Source organism: Penicillium bovifimosum, assembly GCF_028826915.1.
Source record: "Penicillium bovifimosum strain IBT 22155 chromosome Unknown utg000003l_segment0_segment0, whole genome shotgun sequence".
NCBI lineage: Eukaryota > Fungi > Ascomycota > Eurotiomycetes > Eurotiales > Aspergillaceae > Penicillium > Penicillium bovifimosum.
In genome coordinates this window covers 1,925,526-1,947,148 of record NW_026622712.1, presented here as the reverse complement: position 1 = coordinate 1,947,148, position 21,623 = coordinate 1,925,526, and the positions used below count along the sequence as shown (strand labels likewise).

The following is a 21,623-nucleotide window of genomic DNA, read 5'->3' as shown; positions in this document are numbered from 1 at the left end:
CGTCCTGATAGTCCCATCTCCACCTCAATACAGATATGTCAATGGAACAGAGAGCCTCAGATTAAACTATGTAACAGGCTGTGCAGAAGGCACCAAGGCCGGATCCAACAATCCAACCTGAACAAGTACACTCGCCTGATCCCAGTACAGACTCTGGCGTGTAATCTGGCCCGCGCAGAAGCTCGCCACTACAATCACGACGACCTTGATATTGCGCTCCGTCGGCGTAACCCCAGGTAACAGCCACGGAATCTCAGCAGTGTGTCGACAAGTGAACAACATCTCATCCACGATGCGATCCGTACCTATGGTGCGAGATAACAGCCGGACGTCTTGATCGTCGGGTCCGAAGGGGATGAATACATGATCGAAGAAATCTCTCAGCGTGGAGATGTTATTAGCTGGTTCATACTCGGTCAGCCCAGGTCTCAAGTCAAGATGAAGAAGCAAAAGAGGGAAAAGAGAACGTCTAGTAGCTCACCTTCCGCCTTCGTAGGAACACAATTAATGTATACTTCACCGGCAGGACACCCAAGCTCCCCGTAATGACCATGTCCAGTCAACGTATCGACCACAGACTCATAGTCTTGACTATGATTCTGTTTCCGCTTCTCTAGCTGCCCGAGCACGCGGTCCCAGTACTCTTCCCAGACAGTCTCGATATCGACAACCGCCCAATGGCTCCCAATATTAAACGCGCGTTTTAGACATCCCAGTGCCCGACTCCACGCCAGCTGCGAGGTGAGTTCGTCGTCTGCATTCAGATTCTCGTCTATCTCGCCTATCTTCTCTTCGGGGACTGCTCGCTCTCCAAACCCGGCCTTGGCCCCTGGATATGCGTAGACATGACACCGGTGTCTCTTCTTGTAGGTCACGTCGCCTTCTGTGATGCTGAGGGATATCCACGGCCACACTGCGCAAGGCTGGACTCTTGGTCCGGGTAGATGGATTTGGATTGGGAGGAAGGTTGACTTGGGCATTGGGTCGAAGATGCAACTTGTATCTGAGCAGCCAGGCGGCGCGCAGTCGTCATTTTGTTTGTAGGTGTACTGGTCTGTCGACGAGAGAGGATAGTAGGCTATCAGGGCGCATAGACGGGGGAATGGGTTTGTTTTGGTGTTTGCTAGGTGGTGTGCGGCTAGGAGGAGGTAGGCAGGGCGGTGGTATGCTGTTGCGGATGGTTAGCAGATGTAGACAAAGCCTCGGTTTTGGCTTGGACTATATCTTGCAGTGGGCTGAGGTATTTTCTCCCTGATCCGTGAGATAAACAAAAAGGAGGATGCGGACCTACCGACTATCGCATACCGCTCACCCGTCTCGAGCTCGTCCTCTTTCTCGTGGACTGCATGCTCTATAGCTTTGCGGTCTTTGTCATCGTCCCCACTGCCGAGGAAGGGCAAGTAGCTCACGTCGAAGCCTTCTGCCTGGAAGCGGTGGACGACATGAGTGTCGAAGTCTGCTGTATCAGAAACTATAATGAGGTGTCGCGGAGTTGGAACTTCGTATCGCCTGCCACGAGTGCCGGAGCTTATGCTGAGCGAGCGTTGTGCTCCATGGGGATGAGATTCTGCGGTATTGGGTACATTGGAATCTGCTCCATGTTCTGGTGGGCTATTGCCAGAGCTTTGCGCTCGGTGTCGTGCGAAGCGTTGGAATATGTTGACCATCTTGGACCAGCTGCGGGTTGGTTGAAGAGTAGTAAACTATGATAGGGAAGAGAAGTAGCCTTGCCCTCAGGAATGAGAATGATGTTTCATATGTTCGGGCAGCTCGGAATGCGATTTCTTGGTATTACATATGTCAAGACATGAAGATGGACGCCGAGCAAATGCCAATGCTTAGGGTGCCTTGGAGTGACGTCGTCGATGTCACATTCCACTGCGATAAGATGGACGGACCGCATTGGTTACCAAAAGAGAAATGTAGCTGTGCATTGTATTTGCATTGTATTTGAGACCTGATATGAGACACATATCGACCGATCCTCTTCGAAATCTATGAGAAAATATGTGCGCTATGAAAAGAAAAGCCATAAGGCTGGTAAGGCTGGATGATCTCCCCCTCGCCCCACCTAACTAAAGCTCACCAACCACCGATGATCCTCACGGACCTTCTCGGATGACTTGCCCTCATCAATAAGATAGCACTTATAGGCCTCTCGCGACAGACTTTCCCGCGCAACCTCACAATCCACGCGAATATCCTCAATCAGTGCCTCCATCGAGACATAGTCGAACTCAGGTCGGATGTAACCCAGAATAAGCAGGTTAAGTCTCGTTTGATAGAAATCCGGTAGACGATTGAACTTGGTCTGACCTTCTTGTCCCGTGGCCGTGGGCGATGGTTCTGTGAGAGCGGGCATGATGTGGATTTCCTGTTGAGCAACCGCGTCAGTCTCCCATCGACGCAGCTCCGAATATCTTTGACAGTTTGTGTCCGGAATTATGGATTTAGATACATCACATACCACTGATCGCACAGTATTCTTATAAAAAGGGTTATATCCGATACTCAGCACCGCAGGCAAGACCACTGCTTCAGATGAACTGCTCTGGGCCGTCTCATGTTGGTATGTTTTCGGGTCGAGCGCCACAACACCGTAGTAGACGCCAGTTGCCAGCTCCGGGTGCTTCTCTGACAGGTCATCGGCGGGGATGTTGGCGGTTGGGATTCCTAACTGCAGTCATGCGAGAGAGCCAGTCAGCCGAGGTCCATTACAGCCCCCTTTCGGTGGTGCCGACTACAGCAGCAAGTCTGAGCGCTGTTGGGTAATTGACATACATCTTTGCTGCCGCGGCCAAATCCTTTGATCACTGGTCCTGATAATCGCACGGGGTAGGGAGCTTCCGGACCTGCGTCGGGCCCGGCTACCGGGTCGCGTGGTTTGTCGGTGCGCATGGCGAATTCTGTCTGGCGAGGCGTTGATGGTGACAGGTATGGGTCTGTTGATGGAGGCCTCTCGTTTGGTATGTAAGCTGTTGTGTGATTTGGCAATTGTTTGGCTCAATGCTGGTGTTGAATGCGACTGGTTATGATGACCGATCCTCGGTGGTGGGGTTTATCGCGATAAGCGTGCATCCGTATATCGACACCTGAAGTATCAGGCGTCGATTCTCACAAATAATCCCAAGGTTGAAACTTGAAAGAAGGTTGATAGGTTTAAGCTTAAGCTTAGTCTACCGTGTTTTAGTGCGCCTGTGGCCATCGTGGGCCCGTGGCCTTACGTTCGAGGTACAATTCAAGTTCAAGGACCATTTAGTCGATTCTCTGCTGATGCACGGCCAATTCATGATACAGTTAAGAGCTGAACTCGGTTACATCTTAGTAGGACTCAGTTACACTCCTAGCCTCTAGATCATGACCCATATTGTAGAAGTGAGACTGGGCACATGAGACATCACGGCGCATGTGGTTACCGTATAAGAGGTCATCGACACGTGGCCGATTACGGAAAACTAGAGCACACTTCAGGACGAGCCATGTTAATCACACATACTCCGAGATCTAGGACAGCGATACGCGAGATCCTAACTTGACAATGGAAGGGGAGACGGATACACAACTTCCGCCAGACCAATAAGAACCTAGTCACCGGTGACGCGGCTACTGTCGGCCGGGACTTACCGGGACTCGATAGGCACGGCAACGTTGAAATAAGCTTATTTCTTTGGTTTACGTTCGGACGATCTAGGGCTCAACAGGGTCGGAAGCGACCCACTCAATATCATGCCATTATCCTGCATACAAGTAACGATTCCGTCCCAGAGATATCATCTGTTTGTCCCATTTCAGCGCCGCAGAAAGAGAAAAATAGCAAAACATAAGAAGCATATCGACAAGCCTGGAAGCGCTTCCGAAGACCATGGAACATAACGTATGTACGAGAACAGACATGGAAGAAAACATGAAAGAAAAATTTCCCTCATAAATGAGGATCATAGGGAAATTATATAGTTCCCAGAACCAGGAAATATGTACCAGGGTAGCAGAGCAGAAGACATGGAGACAGGCACAATGTGATAGCCTTGTCGAGGGTATGAAAGTGAAGTTTGGAACAAGAGCAGGAAAATGGATATGGGAAAAAAATTGGAAACATGAGAAGATGGAGAAAGATAAAGATCAGATGCATGGCAAGAACTAGAAGATATGTTAGTCCGAAGTCAACTCTTGCAGATATGATTGAAAACTTACATTCATCACAATGAGCATCGGAATGTCGAATACATCACGTTTAACTGTCCAGCAGTACGCGCATTCAACCTTTCCATCCTTGAAACCAAGCTGGTTCATGCCAGCCTCGCCGGCAATTCCACCCTTGCGAAGATGACTGTTCCACTTTCCATGATCATCGGTCTTTCCAACTTCCATGTCTTCCTTCGTCTTGTATTTCAGAAGTTTGCAGCGTGTCATGACACTACCACGGGAGTCCCCAAATGCCAAACGCGCAAAGTCTTCATAGAACTCTACAACGCTGTCATCGTCAAGGAGCTCAGCCAAAAACACCGGCTGCGGACGTCCACCGCTGTTGTTCTCTAATGTTGAGCTGCGCGGTGTGAAACTGCCGCGTGACGTTGTGCCAGATTGAGGCACGCCTGATCCGCCGGTGTTGACGTTAAGGTTTGCTTCCTTTCCCAGGAGCACGTCTTTCTTCCATCCGGTCAGGATGCTGAATTCCTTGCCCACGGCGGCGATCTCGCCGGTGCGTCGGCAGACTATGGTCGGAGTGCCGCATGCATTGATGAAGTCTTCATACTCCCAAAGAGTTCGTTGGAAGCACTTCTCCATGAAGATGAGGTCATCGCGATTGAGGGTCTTAGTGGTTGCGATGAAAGATGGTCGGATAGAAGCAAGCGCTTTGGCAATGCGGACGGTCTTTTGTGGTGTGAAGCGACGTTGGATGAAAGCAGTGAGGTTGTGGAAACCACTAGTGTAAGCATACGGCTCCTTCACGCTTTCGTATATTGAGGAAGGGTTGCGATGACGCCGTTTGGGACCAACTTGCATATTCTGGTTCTTCAGAAGTGCTGTATTTACCTGGCGTTGCCCATTCGACACCAGGCTGTTGGACTTCGAAGCAGAGCCGACATTGAATGTACCGTCGTCAAACGTAGCCGTTGGTATGTGCGGACTTGTAGTAGAAGGAGGACTAGTGAAGTTCCCCGGTCCACTCTCAATCGCAAATGCATGTGGCGCGTTCGTTTTCATGTGTTCTGGAAGCATACCGTTCTGGCCATACACACCTCCGACATTCACATGCTGACCGGTCGGGCCGGTGGGCCACTCGTTGAGGAGAGGATCGCCAAACAAGAAAGGTTGATTCCCAGGGCTTTCCCCAAACCCAGCTGGTGTGGAGAACTGGGCGGATCCACTCCGGCCGATCGACCCGCGCTGCCCTGCAGAATCAGTGGGAGAGTCACCTGCCCCGGTGGCCATATGACCGAGCATGCCGAATTCCAAGGCACCGTATCTATTCTCGAAGTTCATGCTGGATAGATCGAAGTTGAAGAGCGCTGGATCACTGGGATCAAAAAATGGTCCTGCAAACGGATTCTGAGACTGACTAGTATCCCCAGAGAGAGCAGTACTCGACGCGAGCTGCGGATTCATAGTCGATGAAAGACTCGGATTTCGACCGTTTTTCATGTTGAAAGTAGGTGAGACGGGTGATTGCGCAGTAAAAGAGCTTTGACTGATGGGAGATTCTTGATATGGGTTGTAAGATCCTGACTGTGTCTGCGGCGTAGGGTAAAAGTTGTTATTGTTGGCATTCGACGGTTGTTGGTTATGTTGGTTGTGCTGTGGAGCTTGTTGCTGGTTGCTGGAGGTAACACCGTTTGCGCCATTTCTAGACATAGGCATGTTATTGCGGAGCGTGTTGCTGTATAGGTTGCCGTTGTTGCCGCTAACAGCTGGCATCAATGCGCCATCGGGAGCATCGTGAAGGTACTTGGCCTTTTTACGAACACCATCATGGCACGCGTCTTGAAGACCGCGTTTGATGCAACGTTGACACGGTCTCTCGTCGCCTAGAAGCCCTTGTATATTAGTAAACTACCCTAATGGGCACTGGAATCATTCTATCATCATACCGCAAGTCAAATGAGCTCGCTGGCAGGCAAAGCAAGCTCGTCGAGCCTTCTTCCGTCGCGGTCGCGAGGGGTCCTTGGCGTTGGCTGCTTTGCGATCCGCCTTGCTATCGCCATTTTTGGATTTTGGGTCCATTTGTTCGTGTTCCGTGATGTCGGCGGAGTCACGATCCCCACTGAGGTCTCCTGCAGGAACAGGCGAGCCTTTCTTGGCTTCCAATTTCATTTCGGCATGTATCCCGGGATCGGGTAAATTATGCACACGTCCACGTGTAAACCGGGGGTTTCAATGTCCGTAGGCTACTTCCGTGCCTTACTGCGTTGATCTAAAGAAACAGAGCGTGGTGGCGACAATACCAATGATACCATCAGCACTTCGATCTCGGCGGGCGAGCGGATGTTCACGTGCGCGAGACCAAATTCTGTCCAGTTTGTGAAGGCGAAGAGAGAAAGATCGATCGCGATTTGTTGACCGTCTCTGTTGAATTCTCAAATCCTCCCACAATCACGCCTCGAAAGGTCGGCAGTGTCTCCGGTACTAGATTCCTATAATGCGCGTTTGCGACAGCTGGTGGGGAACCGGAATCGGACAATACGGCGAGTCGAGTCACGGGTGTAACGAGGGACAATCGACTGAAAATGCGACGGATGTACGATAATCTGACACATTGAAGGGCTTCAATGTGGGTTGTAGAGAGGTCAAAATTTGCGCGAAGCTGACAACAGAAAAATGCCGCAATTGTTCGGGGGCCGCTGAATTTGGAGTGGAGAGGAGGACTGCGTCCGGCTGCGGGGAAGGCGTGGATGTTGCTCCAAGTCACAAGTGCAAGGACGACACCGATGTGAGGTCGACTAAGAAGCTGGGGAAAGATGAGGAGAAAAGGTTCGAGGCAAAATATCCGCGGGGAACCTTGGAAGAAGTGTGGATGACTCTGAAGGGCTCGATGGGACTGTTCCCGTGACTCGTGTCAAGCATCAACGTAGGACTTTCAACACGACACAGTCCAATTGCAAAGGGTTCAAGTAGACTTGTGTGAGTATTATATTTGTATTTCTACATTTTCATCTTTTTTAATTCATTCTGAGTTACTTTGTATTTGGCGCTGGTGCTTCGTCTCTGAAACTTCCCTTAGGATGGGATATACTCCGTACTTCGTCTGTAAAACATTCAGCCACATTTTTTACCTAATGAAAGTGGAAATTTCTCTTGCTACCCAACGTAATTTCACGTATCTTAAGAAAAACGCGATCATTTACTATGAAAAATGGGAGTTTGTCCAGCTCGAGCACCAGAAGAAACTTGGAAAGCGCTAACATCGCATCAGATCTCGATACTCACATGCTGACGTTCAGGCTAACGGCCACTGGAGGCCGACATTGGAATTTGCAGGCAATACCGATTGTTACCACTTTCATCGAGAAGTACTTGTAATCTTGGCACGTCTAGAACCTCTAATTGGCCGAAAATAAAATCCAGTACGATCGGGTTCAGCGCATTACCGGATGTTCATTTCACCCCGCGGCTGGGGCAATTGCGCACGTGCGGCCACTACAAGAATGATATATCCGCCTCAACTCCCCCGGCAAGCTCTTGAAATAACCTTCTCTAGACACTGTATGCAAATATCTAATTGTGCCACATGCTACTCTTTACCCAAAACCGGATCCACCCCGCTCTAGAAAGACTTTTCACAGTTCTCGGAGTAGTGCTCCGCCCCGTTTTGTTCCGAGGCTGGTCGAGCATCCTCTGCCGAGGCTAGATCCGACGTACACAACTATATCCCTCAGCTATGACTGTCAATATACACATGAAGTATTCTTGAGCCTGCTGTAGCCTGTAGCCTGTCGGGGGTTGGTTGGGGATGGTTGCCTGTGATTGGAATTCAACACCACATGACGCTCGTATGCTTTCCAACTGGCCTGGTCAGACTGGGGTTGCCGTCGGAGAATTTGAGCCCGGACCAGGTCCGTCCATTCTCCATCCATGGAGCAGTTCTTTTCAATGGCGTTTCAAGTGTGCAAGTAGTAGGTATCGAAGCCTTCATAGCTTGCTTGTCGCTAGGAGGGAATACGCATGTACAAATGAATACAAAGAGAGTTGGCCATCAAACGTATATCCTTGTTGGCATGCGTATTATTAGGTCTTCTGCTTCTTCTGTATTAGCTTTTCAACTGCAACCAGCACAGCAGCTTGAGACGTTAAGTCTTGATCTATGGGTGCAGACCAGGTGCTGGCCCTGTCATCCCCAGCCAAACGTTTCAGCCCAGCATGCTCCCAACGTGTGATCATGGGATGCCGTGTTCGAACGAGAGTTGTTGATAAAATGTTGGGATGCAATGACCCCTTGGGATCAACCTGTGGTAGTCTCGTAAAAGAGCTATGCCGCTAGCATCCCCGCCTATTATTAAAGCTTGTAGGAAGTATGATATGTGCACGGTTTAAACAATCACCTCTGCGATTTCGCAAACCGACTCTTGGTTCGAATCCAGCTTCCGTATCGATAGAAGAGATAACTATTCCGATGTTAGTCAACTCTCGGTAGCAGGAACAACTTCGGTGAGGTCATTTAGTGCCCGAGCAACATGCAATTGGGACATCAGAGTTTCGGGTTCTTAGCACCTTGCTTGAGGTCAAGATGTAGGGAGGTTGGATGGGTCGGAGCACAGAGAAATGAAAGCGACACTTACGGGAAAGGGGTCATGACGAGGGTCAGGAACGCAAGCAACGATGTCGCCCAGTGAAATCCTAAGTTGTTGTACACTGCATAACCGTTAGCCATGATGGTTACGTTTCGACTGTGTGCAGGCAAGATTATAGGTGTCAAGCATTGAACAAGAGCCACATATGGGTTTGTTCGAGGTACATGCATCGACCCGCAGCTGGTGATATGTGCTTTATGCAAAGCACAGGCACGACGCACGGGGGCAGGTTTCCCAACTCTTGTTGCAAGATGAAAGCAGTGTAGAAAAACTTACTTTGAATTCCAAATAATGGGAAGATGCCTCCAAACGAAGAGCGACTGAAACTGTTCGCTGCCAGTGCACTGGCGGCATATGTGGGATATGCATCGACTAGGAAGGTGAAGACGCCTGAGAACACCAGGATTGTTCTAGCAGTAACACGAGGTATTAGTATTATAACGCAATTAAAGCAACAAGCTGGTCAGCTGGTGAAACAAAGTTGGTCTTACCCTGCACCAAATAGACCACTACCAATGATAGGCACAATCCAATGTACATGGGGGTAGATCGTCCATGAAAATATGAAAAGGCCTATTGTGACCAAGGGTCCTCCCAAAATTGCTGTTTCATCAAAGTCAGCCATTATCCCTTCTGAAGAATTTACTTCGCAACCAACCTTGAGGCAGTCGCCACTCGGGCTGGAAATCATCGAACTTGTTCGTCGCTTGCTCATGGTTGCGCTCCAGACGGATATAGTTTCGGCGCCAGAGCGGATCTGACAGGATGGCGATGACCATTCCAACAAATAGACCGAGGAAGCAAAGGCCACGCTGCCAGATAACCATCCCATACACCTCAGAGAAGACGAGCTGGAAGGCACCGAAGAAGAGGTACAGAATGCCTAATAAAATGGCCGAGAAAAGGCAAAGGCATAGACACATTGGCTCCAATGCCAAGAGAAGGAGGGGTCTCCACATTGATCTTGTCACCGTTTGGGCCACTGTGTGCTCCATCTTCTCGATCGGAGCTACCCATCGATTATCCCCAGTGTCCTTGCGGAGTTTCTCAGCCTTGCGCCTCAAGAGTCTAGACAATGTTTAGCCGCTTGCTATTATTCCAGGATGTGGGTGGACATACACTGGGTGATAGGTCTCTGGGACAAATAATATAATTGAGACGAGCAGCACTCCAGTCCAAATGAGGAGTACATAGAACGTCCAGCGCCTGTGAGTTATGTTAGCCTCCGCGTTAAGGCTGTTTCGACATAAGAGCTTACCATGTTGTAAAGGCATTGATGAAGCCACCGACCCTGATGTTTCATCGTCAGCAATGTCAGAGGGCAGAATAACAGGCACAACCTACAGAGGGCCAACTTCGGGCCCCACGAATGGACTCGCAGTGTAGAGCATCATGGGAAGGGCAAGCTCATGGCGGTCAAAGATATCTCCAACAGTGCCTCCAGCTACGCTCAAAAAGGCACTTCCAGCCAACCCATTGAAGAACCGAGAAACGAGCATGGTTTGAGTGTTCTTGGCCACAGCACATGGAATAAGCCATATGAGAAAAAGCGAAAAAGAAACGATGTAAATGTTTCTTCGGCCATAGAACTAAGCAGCAGATTAGTGACCCAAACATCAACACACAAGTACTTGGCAGATTCAAACAAACCTCAGACAAAGGACTCAAGACGAGTGGGCCAATTCCTATGATCAACCCCGTCAATATCGATATAAAACAGGCTAAACCAACGGAAAACAAAAGCACTCACCAAGACCCCAAATGAAAAAAGACAACCCCAAAGTCGCAACTATCTGCGAACACCCAAATTCTTCCATGATTTGACTGTAAGTCGTGGTATACATCGACGAAGTACAAGTCCTAGCAGCATATCAGCAATCCGCTTGGGAGCCATCAACAGAGAAAAGAGCCCAAGACTAAAACCCGCTAATTACTCACACACAAAGCGAACCCATAGAGACAATGCAAACAATTAACCAGCGCCGCGGCTTACTCATATTGCGCGGGTTCATGGGATCTTTCTCCTCCCAGCTCACAGTGTATGCTGTGTCCTCAGTCGCCACCGCAGCCTCGTCGGCGATTTCATGGCCGCAAATACTGACGCCGTCGTTTAAAGACCAGCTGCGCTCCAGAGACCTGGACGCAACTGATCTAGATGCATTAGAATGCTGTTTTTGAAGCGGTTCGCGATTGTCGTGGGCGAGAGGAGAGTTTATTGGGGCGTAAGTTACATCTTCGGATTCTGTGCGGTCGATTTCATTGTTGCTTTTATTAGTTGTTTCGGGAATCATGGGGTTGTCCGGGTTCTCCTTTTCGAGGTTTGGGTGAGATATGTCTGTGCTTGATCGCGGAGACATGGTCAAATGGGTGAATTGTCAGATCAAGCTTGCGATCTCATCTGTGGCGTTATCGTAGTGTTAGCGGTGAAGTCAATATAGGTCAACACAAGGAACATGTAGGTTGGAGCTACTGACTGGCAAATATGCTTGACTGGCAATAGCTTTACGAAGGAAGATGAGAGAATTCTGTCTAAAATCCGTGCTGCGAAGACCGAGCTGATCAATCAATTGGGCCACTCTCGGGGTTAAACCGTTACGGGGATCTAACTCCGATTACAAGGTTTTGGGGATTTTCCATTCTCGGAAGCCGAGTGATAGCCTTCGGTATGACGAGTCGGCAAATGCATTCACTGTGGCGTTGAATAGTTGATCCGGGTCGGGCTATTTTACTCTTGTCTCAATGTGCCATATCGACCTCATATATACCCAGCCAAGGCCAATTCTATTCAATATCGAAGCTTGTACGGAGTAGATGACTCCAGTGCCAAGATATGCACATCTCGCGTGGCAACGTTGATACCTAACGGCTATCAGTGCCGGAAAATTTCCGATATCTAGATCAGAAGGTCAACAATACAACAATACAATGATGTACTCCGTACTCCGTACAGGAGGAGCTAATAACATGTCTTTGAGTTTAATGGTATGTTCAATTAAGCTATAGCTAAAACTACGATCAGGGCAACAGCCAAGAAACTCCAACTTTGGTTCAAACGAACCATGAGGTACCAGACAAAAACCCAACAAAAAGTAGTAACCATCGTCCTGTTCCTCCAAGCCCCAAACACCTGATAGTCATTCAATGCTATCCCAGAAAAAGAGCAAACACCGGATCTCCCGATTGAGATAATCCATGGAACCATCCCAAAAGCGAGCTGTACAAGAAGAGAAAGATGCGCCAATAGATCCCAGATACTTTTGGTCGAGAGGACATCCTCTACAGAGCCTGGCTAAGCTGGCTCATGGCGCCGGCCGCGTTCTCCTCGGCCCAAGCGCCCCAGAGTGCCTGCTTGCCAGTGATCTTGAGGGGACCACCAATGGTCTTGGCGCCCTGGTCAACCTGGACAGCATCTTTCGTAGCCAGCACCAAAACTTCGAAGAACATCTTGGTGGCATCGGCCTTGCTAGACCGCTGCTCCGGAAGAAGATCCTGGAACAAGACGCTCTTCTTCTGCTGCGTGGCAGAGTCTCCAAGCTGCTCGCGGAGGATGTGTACAGCGTGCTTCGTGCCCATTGAGACAGCCTCGGCATCCACGGGGTGCACAATGGTATCATCCAGTTCGTCCATGGGCTGGGGCATGCCGTCGTCATCGCTCAGGTGCAGGTTGTGCTCGTCCTCATCGCCGGGGAATTCAATCTCAGAGCGATTGTTGATAGTCGTATCGAGAGCAATGCCCTCGTCAAGCGGGACAATGGCTTCCTCGTCACCAAGTTCCAGGGCGGGGACATCGGCGGCTGCCACATCCATGTCAGAAATGCCACTGTCGCGCTTGCGCTTCAGTTCACCGGCCTTTTTGATAGAATCGAAAGAGAGCATGCCGCGCAGCTCTGGGGCCCATCCGCGGCCACGGTCCTCGCCAAACACGCCAGACACAAAGTCGCCATTTTGCTGACGGGTCATAAGAGTGAGCAGAACGGGATTGCGGGGCAAGAAAGAGGCGGGCTGCAAGATCGAAGAACGATCATTCTGCTGTTCCCTGATCGTAGAGCTAGAGATTGCGATTTCCTTGTCGAGTTCCATAAACTTCATAAGCTTCTGGCGTTTGGCGCGCTGTCCCTGCTTGGCGCCAACGGCATCCGGGGTCGCAGATACCTCGCGATTGAATTCCTCCTCAAGCTGGTTCATCTGATCGGATTCAGCATCGGAGAGGGGGCTTTCAGAGTCACGTTCAAATCGGTTGTCAGCGGCGCGGGGGGTCTCGCCACCAGCAAAGTCCTCATCATTGCCAAAGTCCATAGGAGCATCGGGAAGGATATCATTCAAATTGTCATGGCCATCTTCTGCGAGGTCCATCTTGTCGAGGGCATCGTCATCTCCCAAATCTAATTCCAGATCATCGCCGTCGTTGAATTTTCCGGCATCACTGAACAGATCCTCCTCCGCGGGACGAGGGGCAGGTGCGTCTCGACCAACTTCCATAGCTGAGTAGTTTCCAAGGGGCAATTCATCCTCACCCAAGTCAAGGTCAACAAGGGAGGGGTCTTCAAGACGTGCAGGTTCCTGAGAGACAGAGCGGCGGAAGCTGCTGTCCGGAAGGAACTGGCTGCCAAATTCCATGCCGCCAGGCAGCTTAGAAGCAGGCTCCAGGTCGAGAGTTTGAGGGAAAAGTAGAGACGTATCAAGATTGGTGAAGAGATCAGATTCAGTAAGCACGTCGGGGAGCGTGATTCCCCCTGGGGCGACGACAGTCGACGCCAAGTCATTGTTGTTTGTGAGACGGAAGGCCTGATATATGATTAGACCAGATTGAGTCATGATTGCTTCAAAGCAGTGCTTACCATTTTGATCTTCATTAGAGCTTCATTGCAGTCGTCAAGAAGGTAGCGAGCCTTGCGGCTATAAATTCGAACCACACCGAGCAGCAATTGACCACTCAGTCGTAGAGCCATGGGAGCTTGGCCCTGGTCAACAATTGCATTGACACTGCTCTCGATATCGGATTGCAGAATGTGCGACTTCGAGAGTTTGCGCTCGATATTGGCCGACAACCAAACGCGAGCCAGCGGCCCGGTTTTCGATAGGAGGGTCTCGGAATAGAACATGGTGTCTTTGTCGCAACAGTATATTGTACAAAAGTGAAAGGTCCTTCTACAAATTCAGTAGATGTAAGGGACCCGCCCGGCGCGGGGATGAGGTGTCGAAGGCGACGCGCTGAAACCGGGAAAACAAAGACTCGGGCGATGACTCGCACTCAGTATCGTATGCAAAGAGAGGTAAAGCTGTTATCAAAAGGATAAAATAAAATATTATCACTTAGCCCGCGCGAAATCAAGACATCGAAGATGATGGAGAGGGGTATGCGCGCGAGGGATAGGGATACTTTGGAGTTGGCAGAGAAACCAAAGAGGAACGGAAGATGCGCGTCGGTGGGAATATCAGGCGCCAGTTGGTCGCCCGGGCAGATTTTTGCTCACGTAATTGAGGGGGCTGGGAATGTAGTCACGTGCGGAGTACGACCGTTGAACCGGGAGTCGGGACAACAACGACCATACTGATTTAATTTTACTCATAGCATAATATTGTCCTACATATAGTCTACGGGCTTTTGATCGTTATGGAAATCAGGTCAAAGATATAGTAAAATTGTACATACTATACACACTAGACCATGTAAAGACGACTGTATCAGTTCTATTGCCCTACACGTGACAATTTGCGCTAGGCTCGATGCGTCGTTCGGATTAACTCCCTACCCGGAATCACTAAGCCGCAACGGGTAAAGCATCATCATGGGACTTGGCTTGTTCAAAGCGGACTCGACGCGGTGAACAGGAATTATTTTGCATTTTGGATTAAAGCAAAGCTCTCCTGTGAGCGCATTGGATTTTAGTCTTGATTCATCTGTTAGATCAGATTTCTGCCGTTGAACGATTCGCGCCAACTTCACAATCCAGCAATTGGTCTGGCCCCCGTCTCAAGCTGCTGCCAGATCGCATCTAACGGGTTTTGTCGCAGCGTAGTCAGTGATCATCGAGGCGGGATGAGAACACTTTTCAACATATTCACCATTTCATTCTCTCGTCTATAATCCATCCTCCAAAGAATGAGCAATGTCAAGGTCAGCAACACCTTCATTGCCTTTGCATAATGCATCAAACACGGACTCTCTGCTGCGGCCCCCCTCCACAACACCTATACCCGGACGGCCAAATGCTCCATCATCGGTGAGTATACTCTATTGAAGTATCCCAACTCGTCTCCCTCCACCTCTTGGCCTCGTCAATCAATGGGTTTCTGACGCAAGTTCTTGTGTTCTGCCAGACATCGACCGCAACATATTCGTGGCTTGAGCCTCATGAAACTGCCGAGCGACTACGAACGTCCCTTTTACACGGCTTGACACCCGCGGAGGCCGAGGTACGCTTAGCAAGAGATGGACCGAACGAGCTCCCTCACGAAGAGCCGGAGCCTCTGTGGCTGCGATTTCTCAAACAGTTCAAGGAGTCGCTCATTCTCCTTCTCCTCGGCTCCGCTGGGATCTCATTTATCATGGGGAATTACGACGATGCCCTCAGCATTACTCTGGCAGTGACAATTGTTGTAACCGTCGGCTTTGTTCAGGAGTACCGGTCGGAGAAATCGCTAGAAGCATTGAGCCGCCTTGTACCCCATTACGCCCATTTGATCCGTGATGTCCCAATGGCTTCTTCTATGGCAGCTGAGAATGGCGGTACACCGCCACTCGATTCCGGCGTTGAGATGGAGGAGATCCGGAGCAGAAGCCCAGGCTCTGCCTCTGCCGCGGTCAAGGCTTCGTCGACCGTCCCCGCGAACGAACTCGTCCCTGGAGACTTGGTTCTCTTTACGACTGGAGATCGTATCCCCGCCGATATTCGCATCACTGCTGCAACAGATCTCAGCATTGACGAATCCAATCTGACCGGAGAAAATGAGCCTGTGGCGAAGTATGCGGAAGCTCTTCGCAGCACAGCTAGCGGAACTACTTTAGCGCAAAAGGGGATAGAACCACCCAGGTCCCCGTTTTACGATGCACCGGCTACTGGTGCTGTTGGCGCTGATATTCGGTTGAACGAGCAGCACAACATTGCATTCATGGGTACCCTTGTCCGGTCTGGTTACGGCCAGGGTATCGTTATCTCGACTGGCGCAAAGACGGAGTTCGGCGCTATATCAGTTTCGCTGCAAGAAATTGAGAGCCCCCGAACACCGTTGCAGCTGTCCATGGATCGCTTGGGCCAGGAACTTAGCTACATGTCATTCGGTGTCATCGGACTGATCGTGGTAATCGGTCTTATTCAAGGTCGCAAAATTCTGGAGATGTTCACAATTGGCGTGTCCCTGGCTGTTGCTGCAATTCCAGAAGGTTTACCTATCATCGTGACCGTCACGCTTGCTCTCGGTGTTCTACGCATGGCTAAGAGGGGCGCAATCATGCGAAGACTACCTAGCGTGGAGACTCTCGGATCTGTCAATGTTGTCTGCTCGGACAAGACCGGCACCCTCACCCTCAACCATATGACAGTCACCAAAATGTGGCATTTCGACTGCGCCGAACCTTTCGAGGTGCAAAGAGACATGACCTCCGTGATTGCGCCTGGTCCCGCAGCGCAGACAATCCTTCGTGTCGGTAATATTGCCAACAACTCTCGTCTATCACGGATTCACGCAAATTCGCCAGCCAGCGCATCTTCTGCGGCAGTACTCTCCTCGACCGTCAACAGCGATTCGGCTGCTGCCAAGAGCCGGTGGGTGGGCCAACCAACCGATGTGGCCATCTTGGATCTACTCGATACTTTGGGGGAAGATGATGTGCGTGATCGTATCAGCGCTCGCGTTCATGAGACTCCGTTCAGCTCGGAGCGGAAGTGGATGGGTGTTGTTATCGGCAGCTCTGGTTCACATGGAGGTTCTCATGTCGCTTATATCAAGGGTGCTGTCGAACAGGTTCTAGCACGATCCGACACCTACCTCACCAAGGACGGTCGCGAGGTTATTTTAGATGAACCCCGCCGTACCGTGATTCGAGAAGCGGCTGAACGGATGGCATCGGAGGGTCTGAGGGTCCTCGCTTTCGCCAGCGGGGCGATTCGGGATACGTCCAGGGGTAGCAGAGGCTTTGGCAGCCGGTCCCCGAGACTTACTCAGGGCGATGGGGACGAGAGGTACAATGGTTTGGTCTTTGCTGGGCTTGTCGGTATGAACGACCCGCCGCGTAAAGATGTGCACAAATCTATTCGACGATTGATGTCTGGTGGAGTCAGAATCATCATGATTACCGGTGATGCTGAGACAACAGCTGTTGCCATTGCGAAGAAGCTTGGGATGCCAGTTAGTGATTCACCGAGTGCACGTTCTGTTATCCGAGGCGATGAACTCGACCGGATGACTGCGGCTGAACTTGCTCAAGCGATCTCCACGGTCTCGATCTTCGCCCGTACCAGTCCAGATCACAAGATGAAGATTGTGAAAGCACTTCAAGCACGCGGTGATGTGGTCGCCATGACCGGCGACGGTGTCAACGACGCACCCGCTCTGAAGAAGGCCGACATCGGTATTGCTATGGGCAAGCTCGGCACTGACGTTGCCAAGGAGGCAGCGGACATGATTTTGACGGACGACGATTTCTCGACTATTTTGCGGGCGATTGAACAGGGCAAGGGTATCTTCTACAACATTCAGAACTTCATCACGTTCCAGCTCAGCACAAGTGTAGCTGCACTCTCTCTTGTGCTACTGAGCACCATGCTTGGCTTCAAGAACCCGCTGAATGCTATGCAGATCTTGTGGATAAGTGAGTGACCATACATACGATGTTTTCCCTCCTGAATTCTCCTAACTCGGCTCACAGACATTCTCATGGACGGCCCGCCCGCCCAATCCCTCGGCGTCGAGCCCGTCGACCCGACCATCATGAACCGCCCACCCCGCCCCAAAACAGCCCGGGTCCTAACAAGACCTCTCATCCAGCGGGTGCTCACCTCAGCCGCGATTATCATGGCCGGAACACTGGCAATCTACATTCATGAAATGGGCGACAGCACCGACGGCACCCCCATCGCAAAGCGCTCCCGCGTCGTCACCGCCCACGACACCACCATGACATTCACCTGCTTCGTCCTGTTCGACATGTTCAATGCGTTAACCTGCCGCAGCGAGGGCAAGTCCATCCTCCGCGGCGAAATGCCCCTCTTCGGAAACAAGATGTTCAACTACGCCGTTCTCGGCTCCTTGGCCGGCCAAGCCTGTGTCATCTACCTGCCCTTCCTGCAACGCATCTTCCAGACAGAGCCTCTCACGTTTGGCTCCTTGGTCAAGCTGGTCTGCATCGCTAGCTCTGTGTTCTGGGCCGATGAGCTTCGCAAGTATCTGCAGGCGATGCGTCGTCGGCGTGGTGTGGGGTCTGGGTATAGTGTCAATGTTTGATCGACCGATGCTGTGATTGCAGGGTTTGGATGGCCTGTTACGATTTTAGAGGTTTCCAGTGACAGACATTTGTAGTTTATCATATTTGGGTGAGATCCCTATATACATAATAGAACTGTCGATTTTCGGCATATGCCTTGTGCATTTCCAATGCCTTTTTGTATCATGGATACTAGCAGTCAAAACTACTTACTGCCAAGGTAGGCGGCTATAGCCTATACGTACTTTGGAACATAAGAGTCCCATATCAAGGTATTTCCCAGAATTGGAAGAACATTCTCCACGCCGGCAAGATCTCCCGGCCCGGCAGACGGCGAAGAGAACTGGTGGGCCTCATACCCTTCCGCCTCCTCTTCGCCTGCCTGAAGTGCCACAGTTAAGGCTAGCTTGGCAAAATACTCCAGTCTCCACGTATGTCTTCCTTATGGATCAAGTTCAAATGGGTCAGGGGAGGGTGCTGGTTCAAGGTGTTGCACACTGGTGACTGGGTGAATCGGCAGATTAGCAATATGACGTCTCGAAGATGCTAAAACTGATAAAGGAATGATTAAAAGTAGGAATAGGGGGGACTGGCCATACCTGGTGGAAGCTGGCCATACCTGGTGGAAGTTGGCCATACCTGGTGGAAGTTGGCCATATCTAGTGGAAGCTGACCATACCTGGTGGAAGTTGGCCAATGGCCATACCTGATGGAAGTGGTGGTGATGAGAGAAGAGAAAGAACTAAGAATTACTGAGAGTGATAACTATTTGGAGTACGCCTGCTCTCTGCTTGTCTCACCGAAGTTGGTCTCATACTCCGTGTAAGGGTCTGTATTTGGATCCTCTGGTGCTGAAGTGCCTGGTCAATTCGCAGTGGATTGCCATTCCTATCTACTGAAACGAACCTATCACCGCGCGGTGACTAGAGATTGCGGTGGTCTTCCGCCGCTCACCAAGCCCGCTGCAGCCAGAGGAACTCCACCGCCAGCTTGTAAACCTCCTCGTTGCCATGTTTCGAGCCGAGGTACCTGAGTAGGGCGTCTCTGTCCTCCATCTCGACGCCGAACCCATGCAGACGCCGTGCCCACGCCTTTCGGACTTGATCCGCCGGGCTGTTGGGCTCTCGCGGTCCAAATGCCATCATGGCGACTGATGAATAATTGGTGTTCCATTGCGAATGAGCAGACGCCGCGATAGGGACACTTAAGACCCAGGCCCCTGCATACACACCTGGCACAAACGCCGCGGCTGCCCACACTGGTAACAACCACAATACTTGGCATAGTGGTTGCCAATATTCTTGCGCACATAGGTCATCCATGTCTTCGCGTATGGTGCCATTTTGAAATACCCCACCCGGCATATCATCCGTTGAACTGTCGAAAAAAATGGACATTTCGACCATCATCCGACAGAACTGACTGACCCTCCGACTGTTCCGACATCGTGGCGGGCAATTTCAGCTGCGCCGCTTCCCGTCAATTGCCAATAGATGCGGGTGGCTTGCTCCAATCATGTCACTGATCGGGAATCACCACGCATGTTGAGTGCTCGGGGGTCGGCGCAATCCCACAACTGGTGCTCGTGGGGCCTGCCGGCCCTGAGACATAGCAGACACCGATTCTGCCAGTGGTGCACCAGCTGGCCCAAAAACCCTTCTTCTCGTGCCATCGAATGCTGTGCCTGCTTGAATGTCATGGAGGGTTGGGTCTGGTCGTGGTCCTGGCGATCGAACTCGCGCATCGCCCTATGAGGCCTGCGTGGCTGTTGGCTGCTGCGCTCCTCAGGCTGATCAACTGCAGCTCGCTTTGGGATGGGGACCCCACTGCTCGGCATTGGTGGGGTCAGTCTGACCTGGGGGGATGCACGGCGCGGCGGACTGTCGGATTCTCCAGGATGAAGGTAAGTCGAGCCGGTATGCGAGTCGACCGACACGTTCTAGCACTGTGAATAGCCCAGCAAGTTGTTGGCCAAATTCGCGGGTGTAGACATCATTGGCAGGCATGTTGTAGCCGCGGGCCCGCGGCCTATGGCCCATATTTGTGTATGCGCACAGATCCATCCTGCTTGACGACCGTGTCTGAGTCGTACCCATGCATATGCTGGATGTACCCGTCCATGGATATGATGATACATGATACATCTCGGCCCATTCTGGGAAAAGAGCGTCACCCTAATCAGTTGGTTATTGAAATAGAACTAGAACATAGTAGCATGGATAAGCTTACCTATCTTTTGGGAGGCTCTTCTGCGGGTGCTCAATGAATCATCTGAGTCACTCGATAATGCCGTGATCATTTCTGTAGTCTCCTGCCAAGAGACTCTTGGTTCATGCTTTGAGCGCCTCTGAGCTTCCGCTTCCACAATAGCCTGGTTTAGAAATGTTGATCTCGAACGTCGCAAAGACTTCTGTTTTCGGATCTGAGAGAGACCTCGTTTCGAGTCTCTGGTAACCGCTAGCACTAATCATACTGATGTCAAATGCACCGGACAATTCTGGGGAACCTAACGATGGCGATTGGCATGTGCCGTCGAGGTTTCGTTGCATTTTGCTCTAGGAAGCCGTATACCTGGCAAGGCGGGCTAAAACGTCTGGGTGGAGCTTTCCGTTGTGCTTGTCCTTTTGGACCTTTGAGAAATCAAAGGTTAAGTGCACTCGAGCCGGGTGTGAGACATGGCAAGTCTGTAAAAAGAACAGAGCGCAGTTGACAAAAATAACAAAGCTGAAGAATAGAAGAAAAGAGAAGAAGAAAGAAAATAAAAGCCAACAGCAATCCTCTTATCCTCTCAGCCACGTGATCGAATCCTGATGTATTCACACCTCAGCACCATGTGATTCATGCTCTGGGTATCACGCTGGTTTCCAGTCAGTGGCAGTCACTGAGATGTCCACAGTCGGGTGCGTCGCAATGACTGCCTGCAGGGAGAGGCTGAGCTCTCTTAGTCTCTTCCCTGTCGGCGTTTGCCATTGTTGTAACAGACGAAAAGGTTCAACGCATTGGTCATTGCTGTCCACGAATTTGTAAATTGGGGATGACCAGACATTCACGGTGCCAGAATTGTCAAGTTTAACCTGCAGGATGCGGCCATTTCTTGGCCAAGTTGGCCCAAAGAGCAAGGCATAAGTATATATAAGCATGATTGGCGCTATTCCGTGAGAGCATAGGCCATTATAGGTCATAGACATACCGAGAAGATTGAGGCATTCACATACTCTGGCTGGTTAAGGCGGCATTGGATGGATTACATTTGCAATGGACCTTCCATAGTTCGTCATCGAGTACAGCCCGGCCAGTAGTTTATTTTCTAGGTTCCGCCTAGGTCTGCGCCGACGAGAGTCACGAGTTTGATACCTGTCCATTTTCCCTCGGAATGTTGATTTTCCATGGAAGGTCTCCAGGTTACCTCAGAT

At 50.8% G+C, this 21,623-nt stretch overlaps 7 protein-coding genes across 7 annotated transcripts; 1 reads left to right on the top strand and 6 right to left on the bottom strand.

Moving 5' to 3' along the window:
* Positions 1-66: 66 nt before the first annotated feature.
* On the bottom strand, positions 67-1,667 carry N7515_003790 (dienelactone hydrolase; the record flags this gene model as incomplete). Its single annotated transcript, XM_056664534.1, has 3 exons — positions 67-305; positions 482-1,168; positions 1,292-1,667. The coding sequence occupies 3 exons, from the start codon at positions 1,665-1,667 to the stop codon at positions 67-69; spliced, it is 1,302 nt and encodes a 433-aa protein (XP_056523591.1).
* A 404-nt stretch (positions 1,668-2,071) lies between these two features.
* On the bottom strand, positions 2,072-2,898 carry fmn1 (riboflavin kinase; the record flags this gene model as incomplete). Its single annotated transcript, XM_056664533.1, has 3 exons — positions 2,072-2,374; positions 2,468-2,677; positions 2,782-2,898. The coding sequence occupies 3 exons, from the start codon at positions 2,896-2,898 to the stop codon at positions 2,072-2,074; spliced, it is 630 nt and encodes a 209-aa protein (XP_056523590.1).
* A 1,221-nt stretch (positions 2,899-4,119) lies between these two features.
* On the bottom strand, positions 4,120-6,312 carry N7515_003788 (Zn(II)2Cys6 transcription factor domain-containing protein; the record flags this gene model as incomplete). Its single annotated transcript, XM_056664532.1, has 3 exons — positions 4,120-4,137; positions 4,192-6,026; positions 6,090-6,312. 3 exons carry the CDS (start codon positions 6,310-6,312, stop codon positions 4,120-4,122), a joined length of 2,076 nt encoding a protein of 691 aa, XP_056523589.1.
* Positions 6,313-8,533: 2,221 nt separating this feature from the next.
* On the bottom strand, positions 8,534-11,143 carry N7515_003787 (MFS transporter; the record flags this gene model as incomplete). Its single annotated transcript, XM_056664531.1, has 11 exons — positions 8,534-8,600; positions 8,775-8,847; positions 9,063-9,196; positions 9,278-9,389; positions 9,445-9,854; positions 9,906-9,992; positions 10,045-10,077; positions 10,131-10,375; positions 10,437-10,471; positions 10,537-10,646; positions 10,725-11,143. The coding sequence occupies 11 exons, from the start codon at positions 11,141-11,143 to the stop codon at positions 8,534-8,536; spliced, it is 1,725 nt and encodes a 574-aa protein (XP_056523588.1).
* A 919-nt stretch (positions 11,144-12,062) lies between these two features.
* On the bottom strand, positions 12,063-13,888 carry N7515_003786 (kleisin alpha; the record flags this gene model as incomplete). The annotated part of the gene is made up of 2 exons (XM_056664530.1): positions 12,063-13,571; positions 13,625-13,888. The coding sequence occupies 2 exons, from the start codon at positions 13,886-13,888 to the stop codon at positions 12,063-12,065; spliced, it is 1,773 nt and encodes a 590-aa protein (XP_056523587.1).
* A 1,008-nt stretch (positions 13,889-14,896) lies between these two features.
* On the top strand, positions 14,897-18,230 carry pmr1 (Ca(2+)/Mn(2+)-transporting P-type ATPase PMR1; the record flags this gene model as incomplete). Its single annotated transcript, XM_056664529.1, has 3 exons — positions 14,897-15,010; positions 15,108-17,598; positions 17,656-18,230. 3 exons carry the CDS (start codon positions 14,897-14,899, stop codon positions 18,228-18,230), a joined length of 3,180 nt encoding a protein of 1,059 aa, XP_056523586.1.
* Positions 18,231-19,160: 930 nt separating this feature from the next.
* On the bottom strand, positions 19,161-20,047 carry N7515_003784 (uncharacterized protein; the record flags this gene model as incomplete). Its single annotated transcript, XM_056664528.1, has 4 exons — positions 19,161-19,468; positions 19,520-19,587; positions 19,638-19,674; positions 19,747-20,047. The coding sequence occupies 4 exons, from the start codon at positions 20,045-20,047 to the stop codon at positions 19,161-19,163; spliced, it is 714 nt and encodes a 237-aa protein (XP_056523585.1).
* Between the last annotated feature and the right edge of the window lie 1,576 nt (positions 20,048-21,623).